This window comes from Ipomoea nil, unplaced genomic scaffold (genome assembly GCF_001879475.1).
Source record: "Ipomoea nil cultivar Tokyo-kokei standard unplaced genomic scaffold, Asagao_1.1 scaffold3030, whole genome shotgun sequence".
NCBI lineage: Eukaryota > Viridiplantae > Streptophyta > Magnoliopsida > Solanales > Convolvulaceae > Ipomoea > Ipomoea nil.
In genome coordinates this window covers 6,025,858-6,037,764 of record NW_017619458.1, presented here as the reverse complement: position 1 = coordinate 6,037,764, position 11,907 = coordinate 6,025,858, and the positions used below count along the sequence as shown (strand labels likewise).

At 35.3% G+C, this 11,907-nt stretch overlaps 1 protein-coding gene across 1 annotated transcript; it reads left to right on the top strand.

Annotated features, from left to right (window-relative positions):
* Nucleotides 1-7,928: 7,928 nt before the first annotated feature.
* LOC109163471 lies at nucleotides 7,929-9,941 on the top strand. The gene is made up of 3 exons (XM_019312222.1): nucleotides 7,929-8,115; nucleotides 9,402-9,480; nucleotides 9,637-9,941. Exons 1-3 carry the CDS (start codon nucleotides 7,964-7,966, stop codon nucleotides 9,700-9,702), a joined length of 297 nt encoding a protein of 98 aa, XP_019167767.1. The 5' UTR covers nucleotides 7,929-7,963; the 3' UTR covers nucleotides 9,703-9,941.
* Nucleotides 9,942-11,907: the final 1,966 nt, after the last annotated feature.

The window sequence follows — 11,907 nt, the reverse complement described above, 5'->3', positions numbered from 1 at the left end:
AGACCACCGCCGTAGCCGTCGGTCTCTGTTACTCGCCGGAGGAACTCGCCAGAAAAATTTCACCGGAAAAAGCGAACCCCAACCACAACTACTCTATAAATTTCAACAATGCCGAGGAAACCCGCCAACAGCCGAAACCCGGAATGGAATGACGCCGATTACACGGTGTTGGAAGGTAAAGCACTTAAACCCGATCAATTCTCTAAGGAATTTATCGATATGCTTAAATTTCAAGGTTTGTTGGGAACCTACTTGGATATAAAATGTGATACATTCCCGGAATTGGTAAAGGAATTCTATCACCACATGGTAGCCACCAAAAATAGGGACAAAGTGGGAATCACCTCCAAGGTCCGGGGTAAGGAAATGGTGTTGAGTGAAGCCCGACTGACCAAACTCCTAAAATTAACCACCATTGGCGTATCAGAATACGACTGAAAGTCCTGGATTTGCACTCGGAACTTGGGATATAAGGATTATTTGAGTTATTTGTTGGGGAGAGACGACGGGATCACTATGTCCATAAGGCCAAAACAAGCAATTGTTAACCGCCGAGCAAAAACTATTGGTAATGCTTGTGATTTTTTTTTTTTCATGAGGAAAGTCCATGTGGTCCTAGTGTGGTCATCAATGAAGGATACAAACCATCAAGAACGATTAACAATTTTCACCCTTGAAGGTCCCCAAATATCACTATTATGAATGAAAAAGGTTGAGAAGGTTTGTAAGAATTGCTTGAGTAAATGCTTCGAGTATGTTTTGCAAGTTGACAAACTTTGCAATGGAAAGACTTGGGTTTACCAGGAAACAGTTTTTCAAGATAAATAGAATTTGGATGTCCAATGCAAAAATGCCACAACATGACTAGATTGGAGATAGAAACAGAATTGAAACCGGAATCAAAATTGAAAACATAATTTGACTTAGGGACTTGTTTATTTTCAGGAGTGTTTTTGAGAATATAGAGACCACCGCAAACTTCAACACTGCCAATCACCTTCCCCGAGCCCACAACATGAAATTCACAAAGCTTATGATAGAATTTAGTTACACAATTTGTCTCTAGTGAGTTTACTAATGGAGAGTATGTTGCAACTTACTTTAGGAACAAAGAGAACGGATGAAAGGAGAAGTTCATCAGTTAGTTTGACAAATCCTGTTCCTATGATGTTGGAGAGAGATCAATAGATCATTAGCAATTTTGACCGCGGTGGGATTAATTCATGGTTTGAGTGTATGGAAAACCTTTAAATCACCAGACATATGGTCAGATGCCCTAGAATCCATAATCCAAGGACTTGTGTTATTGGAATTTACAGCAAATGCGTGAGAGGTGGTACCTTGAGGATTCATCATACTAGCATGTGCTTTGGTTGAAGGTGGAATTGATTGTTGTGCAACAGATATATACCCAAAAAAGCTCTTGCAATGCCTCAAGTTGAATTTTTTAGAAAGGACTGACTTCATTGGGTGATGATTCAGAGGTTGCAGCCACATTAGCACATGCTTGATCAATACAGAGTTTGGGTTTCCAGTTAGATTTAGACATAGCTGCTGGAGAGATTCGGTGAGGGACAATAGAGAAAAACTAGGGGTTTAGAGTCTGGCTCTTATACCATGTAAGAAATCCTGAATAGTTCTTCTTGATAATTGAAAAATACAAACCCTAGTTTATACAAATAAGAAGATTGATTATAGGGAAGAGAATCCTATAATCTATGAAAGTAAATAAAAGGATAAATAAACTAAGAAAGAATAAAATCAATATTTTCGCGTACCAAGTTTTAAATCGAGAAATCAATCTGAGTGAAACTGGGAGAATTCAAAGAAGCTTTAAACAAGTGTTCATCTAGAAAACTTTTTGAGAAAATTCCTTTTCAACCCCAAAGTATTTAAAATAGCAATTCTAGCCCTTGGTCCATGGAGCATGGTGGACCACTAGTCATCCAAAATTCTTTCCTGATTCATCTTTTAGCTTATGAAAATTACTACATTACCCTCCACCAATCATTGGCCACCTACCTAGGGTTTTGAACCCATATAAATAGAACATATTCTCCTTGTTTCTCCTGATCCATTCCATTTGCCTCTTTACTCCAAGTCTTAAAAGAAATCATAATAGGTGGGGGAAGGTAGTAATCTCTGAAGGGGAAAGGAAAAAAGATCCACACAAGAAGAAGAAGCTACAAGAGGTATAACCCCATGGATTCTTTCTTAAATTTTGGCTCTGTGAAGCCTTGTTATTGAGTAAAAATGAGTAGAAACTATGAGACTTTGTTGTGTTTATACTTAGAAGTGATATAGTATTTGTTTATAAGTTGTTGAGAATGTTTTGGACTTGTTTGGTTTAAGATTGCAGATGAAAAAGTCTTCTGGTGCACACACTGAGTGCACCAGATCAGACCAGCGACCCTAGCCGCGGCCCATCAGGAGGGCCACCGGCTAGAGCTGTGGTTACACGGGTCTAGGGCACGTCCATAGAGGAGGGCCGCCGCCTAGACACGATGGTGTAACGGGGCACATGGGGCGGCTCTTGAGGAGTCCCGCCCCAGGTCCCTGAGTATTGATCTGAGGAGATTTTGTGCAGTGGTCGGGCCCTTGTGGCTCAGCTACGTGTCGTTTTGGGCCTAGTGTTACGGGCCCTTGTGGCTCGGCTCTTCGGGATCGTCTCGACGCACGTTTTGGCTTTGATTTCGTTGAATTTGGATAAAAATGAGTAAGTTATGAAGGATTTATTGAAGAATTGCTACACAGTATATATTTGGCTAAGTTCACTGTGAACAAGAAATGCTTGATAATGTGATATGTTGATATTTTTGTGTTGAGTAGAGAAGCATGATTCTTTGAGAATATGATTTATTATGAAAGCATGACTAAATTATGATATTTGATCAATGAGATTCGAAGCATATTTTGTTGTTAGAAATGTATAGAATTTGCTATATTGCAAACCGAGCATGATGTTATATTCTTGAGTACTTCATGCTATTTTATACATGGTTTAGAAGCACGTTATAGAGTATTTGGCATCTCACATATGTCATATTTAAAAAATGCATAAGGGGCCAACGTGAGCCCAAGAAATATTTTCAAAAACCATAAGCATGTGGTATATCATTCTTTGATGCATTGTGAAGTAGTAGAGTTGTTGCATGCATGAGATTGATGCATGAGAGAGATATCTATGTATTATCTATATTGGTGAGGTTTTGGAGGATACCGGTTGGACTATGTCCTCCCGGGAGATATTTATGGACATTGCGGTCCCAGTATATGTAACGCGGCATATTCCCACGTTACGAGGTTGGAAACTGCCCGCCAGGCTTGGAATCCTGGTTAGGGGGTGTGCACACTTAAAGTTCGATACCTGATTCCACAGCGCGAGAACCACGAGATTGGTTCCGTAGACAGTATGAGATATTGGGTCGGACTTACGCCGTTCCCGATAGGGCAAATCACGCTTCAGTGAAACCCTTAGCCGTCTACGAGCGAGAAGAAAAGAAAGTGAGTCAATAGAGACTTAAAACTTAAAAGAAAGAAAGTGAGTCAATACTCAATAGAGACTCAAAAGAAAGAAAGTGAGCCAAGAGAGACTCAAGAGAAAGAAAGTGAGTCAAGAGAGACTCAAGAGAAAGAAAGTGAGTCAAGAGAGACTCAAGAGAAAGAAAGCGAGTCAAGAGAGACTCAAAAGTAAGAAAGAAAGAAAGAAATCCACAGAAAGTACTCTATTTTTATAAAGAGTGTATGAGTATATATATATATAGTATTGCACGAGATTGCATATGAATATAGAACTACACATGATTGCATATGATTATAGTATTGCACAAGATTGCATATGAGTATGATTATAGTATTGCACGAGATTGCATATGAGTATGATGAATAGTGTTGCACAAGATTGCATTTGAGTAAAATATCGCATGAGATTACATAATGAGAATGTTGATTTAAGATTATTCATCGAGCATGATTGTGTTGTTATATTTGAAGCCTTGTATATCAAGTTTATGTGATGAGGATGTGAGAGCATGAGAATACCGGTTATATGGTTTATTAGCATGATTCTACCTGTGAGCATGATTTGCTTGTTAAATTAATTGAGAGGTTTATATGTTGAAGTATCTAAGTGTTCAGTCTTATATATAAGCATGCCAGTTGATATTATAGGTCGCAAGCATCTAGAAAGTATGTGAAAGCTCTAAAGATGATTTGAGATGAGTTTGTTGTTTACAGGAGAAATCAAATGTTTTCAAAGTATATGCTATAATGCTTTACAGGGTTGAGTGTGGTTATACTTAGCTTCGTGTTAACGGGTGTTTTCCTATTTGTCTATGTGTTGCTTGCAAAACCCCTTTCAGGTGGGCCCAGCAGTGAGAAGAGATCGAGTTAGATTAGTTTCGTAGTTGAGATGTCTAAACTCTAGTTATGTTGATGACTTTGTTTCCAGATTCTAGACTTATGTTTATTTGTAGACTTTCGAGGATGTAGACTTTTGGGATGACTTTACCCCTTATGTTTTTAGTATTTGTTATGGATGCCAGATATTTATTTTATTTCTAGTTCTACCCCTTAGCCTGTGCAATCACCATGGAGTGGTGGTTGTGGCGGTGACATTCCCACTAGTTACCCTTTTTAGTTATTATTTTCGCTGCTTAGTTTATGTTAATGTTTGGATTAGAGTTGTGATTAAGAGATAGAAAAGTGGAGTGTTACACCAGTGGAGGCAACTGCTCACATTTGCAAGATGGACGTAACAGTAAATGTGGATTCTGGGAGGATGGCGACTGGTTTCTATGATAGACGGTTCAGGGACTTTTGAGATATCGACTAACAGTTCGTTGAGGTGTGAGGCAAACCCCATGCTTGCGGAGGCGATAACTTGCAAGGAAGCGTTAACATGGATTAGGGACAAGGGATTCACTGACATACGGGTTGAGATGGATTGCCTGAGTGTGGTACGCGCCCTGTGGGACGCATCACAACCCACTTGTAGGTAGGCATTGTTCTTAGAGATTGTGTTAGTCTTATCAGTTCCATTAATATTTGTTCATATTAACCTTTGTTAAAAGATCAACAAACTACTTTTCTCACGTCCAGGGCTCTCATTATAGTCCAACTGTCTAGGAGGATACTCCCCCCGAATGTTTCATCATCTTCTTATGTAATATAGATTACTCGTTTGCTTTCAAAAAAAATTATTAACTAATTACAAATCATTATTTTGAAATATTTTTCTAAGGGGTATATCTTTTTTTTTTTTGGGTATATTTGTGTTTGCCTAAGGGGTGAAAAAATATGGTTTATCTTTAATGTTGACGAAGAAAGAATCCAAGGGGTGAAAAAGAAAATAGGTTGCCTGCACTTAACTCTTTGGTTCAGTAGGCAATATTTGGGGTACCAAGATTTGAAACTCGACAGCGGCAGTGTGGGATTATGTTCAAAGTGGACAGATCCCTTGTGCGCATTGACATTGGATCTGTCTACTGAGTCACTAAGTTACCGTAATTTACATTTTCTTAAATACTATGTCGAGCCGGGTGTGGGGGGCCTTGGAGTTAGGGATTCAACCTTTAGGGCAAGAAAATGGTTACCTTTGGTATTGATGAAGAAATGAATTCTTTAAAAAAATTAAGGGTGAAATTAATTTGGGGATTTGATAAATAAGAAAACATTAAATTAAAAATAGAATAAAAGTTAAATTGGTACTCGAACTTTATGTGAAATTACAATTGGGTAATTCAATTCAAAAAATTTCAATTGGATCTCTGAATAATTTAAAATTGTGAAATTAAATTTAAAGTAGCTTCTTGTATCAATTGTTAGCTTACGACGGTAAAAAGAAAAAAAAAAAAAAAATTGGTAGTAAAAAAATTAATTTAAAAAAAAAAAAAAAAAACTCACCCCCTCTTAGTCTTCGGGGCCTAAAGCCTAACGAGTCAATATCGTCTCCACTAAGGCTCAAACCCATGACTTCCCATTTGGGAGAATCACTTCATGCCATTTATCAATAAGGTCTTTGAATAAAAATGGATTGTCTAGAGAGTCAATTGTTGTTTTTTTTAGAGTTAATTCCACCATAGGTCCTTTGTCTTTGGTGTCAATTTCAAATTTAGTCACAGACTATCGCTTTTGCCATTTAACATCCCAGACTATTATTTTTTGGACACTTTGAGTCATTCTCATACTTTTTCCATTTTTAGTAAGGGCATTTTTGTCATTTCATATTTTTCTTTTGTTATTTTTTTTTTATTTCAACCGGTTTAATTGGTTCAGGACTTTAGATAACCTCTTATTTTTAGTAACCATATTTTTCAATCGGATTTTAGTAAAGTCCTAAACCAATTAAACTAGTTGAATCTGGAAAAATAACAAAAGAAAAATATGAAGAGATAAAAATGTCCTTACTAAAAATAGAAAAAGTCATGGGAAAGACTAAAAATGTCCAAAATATAATAGTCTGGGATATTAAATGGCAAAAATGATAGTCTAAGACTAAATTTGGAATTGTCACCAAAGACAAAGGACCTCTAGTGGAATTAACTCTTATTTTCATGAGCGACTTTAGTTCTCAACTATTGTGGCATGGTCACATTTAGTTGTATTCTTTTATTTTTACTTCATTACATCATTAACTTTTATGTGATTTCTACAATTAGGCATCCATTTAAAATTTTGTCATTCTTTTTTTTTTCTCTGTGTAAACCACAAGCTGGTCCAGGTCTTTCTCTACTCGTTTAACGGTCCAGGTCCACCTGACTAATCCTCGTTCGCCACGGGAGGCACGAGAGCTGGCCCAAAGGAATCGTCACTTGTGAGAATCAAACTCAAGTTATCCCAAAATTCTCCCCAACAAAGAGAGCTTATTTGCCACTTGAGCTACCCTATTGGGTTAAATTTTGTCATTCTGATCTACTATTTCATAAGGATGTCTAATATGAAATTTCAACATTCAAGTCTCTTACCCAACATGGATTTTCACCACTTGCAAACTCATTTAATTGACTGATAAAATTACATGTTAGCTATATTTATTAAATGTTGGAATAACAAAGTTTTAAAAGAAAGACTAATTATGGTTGATGTGGTAAATACTATCGCATCCAAAAATACGTATAAACGGTAAAGTCGGATCATATGTGGATCATTTAATCGCTTGCTTGTTAGTTTAAGCGGCTGAGCTCGGGAAAGGTAACAGTGGGTCAAAGAGTCCCGAGCTGACAATGGTTATCTGGAAAATGTCAAAAGTCTCAATCTCTCTAGCATTAAGTGTGGTATTTATAGCGTAGGAAGGGAGACACATGTCGGGCTCTCGGCATGTCTGACACGTACCGTACATGCAGTCGGTAGGCTCGAAAACGGCGCCATGAAAGCCACGTGTGATGAGATTCTTGATCACCCACTGGGATGCGATTGGGTTAAAGCCAGGAATTTAAATCCAAATCCTCAAGTAACCCTGCTCGGCGGTTCAAAATTTATTTATTTATTTAGTTTTGTAAATTCTATTTTATACTTTAAAATAGTCTAAATTCAACAATTATTTTTTTATTTTATTTTTTCCGATTTTGAATCGTAACAAAAATCATCCCTACTATTTCACTTTAGTTGTTATAGTGTCCGGTTCTGTTCAAATCAAACTGTAATCATCTCTACATATAAGTAATAATTTGTTGGGTAAGAAAAATAAATTACATAATTATTTTAAAAGTAAAAATGTTCATTTAATATTAAAGGGAAAAAAATTATCACTTTTAAAATAATTGAGGGAGTAAATGTGAATATATTAAAGAGAAAAATGCTATAAGCCTGTAAGTAATTTGAGAGAAAAAAAAAAATGTCATTTTTCCCTTTGAAATTATAATTTGATGGAAAAGCAAGGGTAATGATGTAATAATACTTCATATTGCTATATATATAAACATGCGGATAAACGGAGGAGCACAGCCACACAGCAAAGGCGGAGATGGAGAAGTATTTCGGAAATGCTTACCGGGGCGACCCGGGAGTTCCCCACTGCAACCCGATGGACTTCTGGGGCGCTTGGGCCGGCGCCGCTGCTTTCTCTGCTGTCACCTGGGTTAATCCCTACATTTGGCATTTCACCACTGATGATAAGTACGCATACGAACCCTAAATTAGATTTCATCAGTTTGCAAATAGAGTTTCCTTTGGAAGATTTGTTGACTTTTCGTGCGTTTATTTAATTTCTTTTTAAAAAAATTATTATAATTATTTGGGTATTAGAAGTTTTTATTTACCTAGACTTTGAACAACATTGGGTAATTGGAAATCCGCTTGATCATGCTTTGACATTTGATATGTATTATCACCTCTAATTCTTGATGGTGGCTAGAGAGTAGTGCTTGGTAGTTATTTATTGAGTAGTCAATCACTAATCGATGTTGATAAGGATCGAAGGGTTGGAAGTTTGAATGGGCAGAGGGTGGATTCATAGAGTCCAGGAAGCATGGGGGTTCTGTTGTTTCACAGCTGACCAGTGTAATTAGTAAAGACTTGGTTTGTGGGCTCTTATGGCTTGGAGGATAAGACAATTGTCTCTAAGAACTTGAGTCATAATGGGGGTTTGACTAGTTGATTACATTAGCTGATTTTAGAAAAGTGTTTGGTAAATTAGTTGTTAGCTTATAGCTTATTACATTCAAAATGACTTCTCAAAAGGTTGATTGAAAAAACTGTTTTGAGCAACTTTTTAAATTTTAGCATTTCGAAGCAATAAGTTGTTACAAAAAGCTAATTAATCAAACATTCATATTGATTGTTTAACCAAGTCAAACAGCTAATAGTGGTCAATTAAGTCAAAATTGGCTGATAAGCTAATTATGTTACCAAATAGGGCCAAAGTAGTCATCATACATGGGGTTTTCTATATTTATTAATTCAAGAGTGACTCTCCTATTTGACCGTTTGACCGTCTCGAGACGGGTTCAGTCAAGATGTAGTTGTAATACTTAATCAAAAAATTGTAATACTAATTAGGAATAAAGTGTCCCTATAAGAGAAACTGTAATACTTTTAAATCAAAATGTAAAAGTATTACATTTTTCTTCAAAAGTATTATACTTTTCATAATAAGTAACAAACACTTTATTTTTTATTAATATTACGTTTTTTAGTAAAAGTATTACATTTTTTCCAATATAAGTATTATATTTTCATCTTGATCCGACATGTCACACGAAAAAGGATCAATGAGACGGTCTCACATAAGTTTTTGCCTTCATTCAAATGTTTTTGTTTTGACTGATTATTGAGATTGGATGCATGTGATTAATATTTGCAATCCTACCAAAAGAGGAACTTCTGTTCTGGAACTTTGATTAGTGACACTTCTTTTTGCATCATATGATATGATGCATCATGTATTGGCATTTTTTGTGCAGTTATCATGATAAAGCAATGCTTTATGAGCATCATCACTGGAAACGAGCACGCGACAAGAATAAGCCACATAGGTTTGAGGTACGCATGCCATATATGGCTCATATCTAATTTTTGTTCATTATTTAAATCTCGTATCTTTTAGAGGATGCAGAAGTGAGTTTTATGTTTGTGAGGTGTGGATAGTTTCTTGGAGTCTAGGCAGCATTGATGATGGGGTGTTTTTGTTTTTGGCAGTGGAATAAAACGTCCGAGGAATTTAGAGAGAACTACTACTTCAACTGGCCAGTGTTCTTTAAATAGATCCAACATCCTTGCCAAAACAATTTGAAACAACTGTTTTTGCATTGTGAGATCTCTTTAGTACTAAAAGTTCAAAACAAATACTGTTTTATGGTTTGAGTACATTTGTAATGTTGCACAAACACTATTGAAGTTATCCAAATTGGTCTGTCATCATAGAGATGGGCTTATATAGACAAGTTCAAAAACAAACAAACCGATTTAGATTAGAGTGATATAAACTACCCATATTTCAACTATTAATTTGAACGAACCAATAATTTAGACATGTTTTTGTGTTGAAATTAAGATGCAAGTATGCGACAATATAATGAAGCGTGAAAGGAAGTGATACTGTTTCAACCCTTTTTGTTTCATGGTATTGGCATTTGGCATGCATTAAAACAGGAACATTAAATCCTTAACAAAAAATGGACAAAAGGCATTTTGTTTTACCATGTTGTAAAAATCAGCCTAGGCGCACGATTAGGCGCTAGGTGCCCTTATGCCGATGGGGCTTTAACTTTAGGCAGATATTAGTCTGCGGGTCGATTAATTAGCCGACTTGGCGGCCTAGTCCCTAGGTATCCGAGTTGGCCAACTCGGCATTTTTTTTTTTTTTTGGTGTGCAATGTATATATTGTTGTAAAAATCAGCCTAGGCACACGATTAGGTGGTAGGTGCTCCTATGCCGAGGGGACTTTACCTTTAGTCGGCGGGTCGATTAATCAGCCGACTTGGTGGCCTAGCCCCTAGGTGTCTGAGTTGGCCAACTCGACATTTTTTTTTTTTTTTTTTTTTTGGTGTGCAATGTATATATTGTTGTGTTTTTCTTATTATTATTCTTAGGGAATTGCAAATGCATTTGTTTAATGTAAACAAATAGGGACTGACTAGTACAACATTAGTTCAGGGCCAACCCAGAGGGGCGGGCAAGATGGACACTCACCCTAGGCCCAACGTTGGGAGGATCCCTAACTTTGTTTTTTTGTTTTTTTTTTTTTTTTAAATTGGTGAATGTAAAACAAATGTGCCTTGGGCCCAACATTGGGAAGGGTCCTCTAACTTTGTTTTAAAAAAAAAATAATTGATGAATTTAAAATAAATGTTTGCATATGCAAATATTTGAATCCATGACTTCAAAATTATTTATTAGTTTTAAATCTACTTAACAATTACAATATTTGATATATACTAGTTTTTGCACCTGTGCGATGCACGGAATGGATTTGTTGTAATATATTAAGAATATATGAATCGATATATAATTATTTAAATTAGAACATCAAATATTATATAGTACAATTAAAGATATAGTTTGGATCGTTTATATATTTTGATGTTATCATTGCTTGAATTTGTGCAAATAATTGCTCAAATTAATAGCTAATATCTAGATGTACGCATGCGGTGCTATAACTTTGAAGATTTTATTTATCATTGTTTAGTATTTTCATAAATTAGGCAAATGTGTTCGTTCTCTAACAACTCAGTTATAGAAATGAATTGCCATCCTTCTTCATTTGTATGGAAGATATATATATATATATATATATATATATATATATATATATATATATATATATATATATATATATATATATATATATATATATATATATATATATATATATATATATTTGTCTAGATATATAGCAATTTTTTCAATTAAAAAAAAAACTTAATATCACCGATTATATTTACACATTATTGAAACCTCTTTGTAGACGACATTGGTAGTGGCAACACAATCTTGTTTATCTTCGTCTAGAGCTAACACCTTCAATCCATCAAGACGGGTTACTTGGGTGAAAATATATAATGGTAGAATATCATATCACTCAATTAGTTATCCTTTTATATTTTCAGTCAATTAGTAATATTAGATTCATTTTCAGCCATTTTTTTTTTATTATTTTCAGTCAATTAGTCAATTAGAATATCAAAATATAGTGATATTTTTACCTAATTTTCGTTCCATTTTTATTGATGATGTAGATATTATTATTGAAATATTTCCGTTCCATTTTTAAATTACATTTACTATTGTTTAAACTATGTATTTACTAACCAAGACTATGTGGTCTAATGGTACTTGGGTTGGACTTCCATTTGGAAAGTTGTGAGTTCAAACCTCAGTGGAGGTGTTATTTGTTCTTTGTGTTTCAGTAGGTTCAGAAAGTATATGAATAAATATTACATTCTAATAAATAAAAGCGAATACCA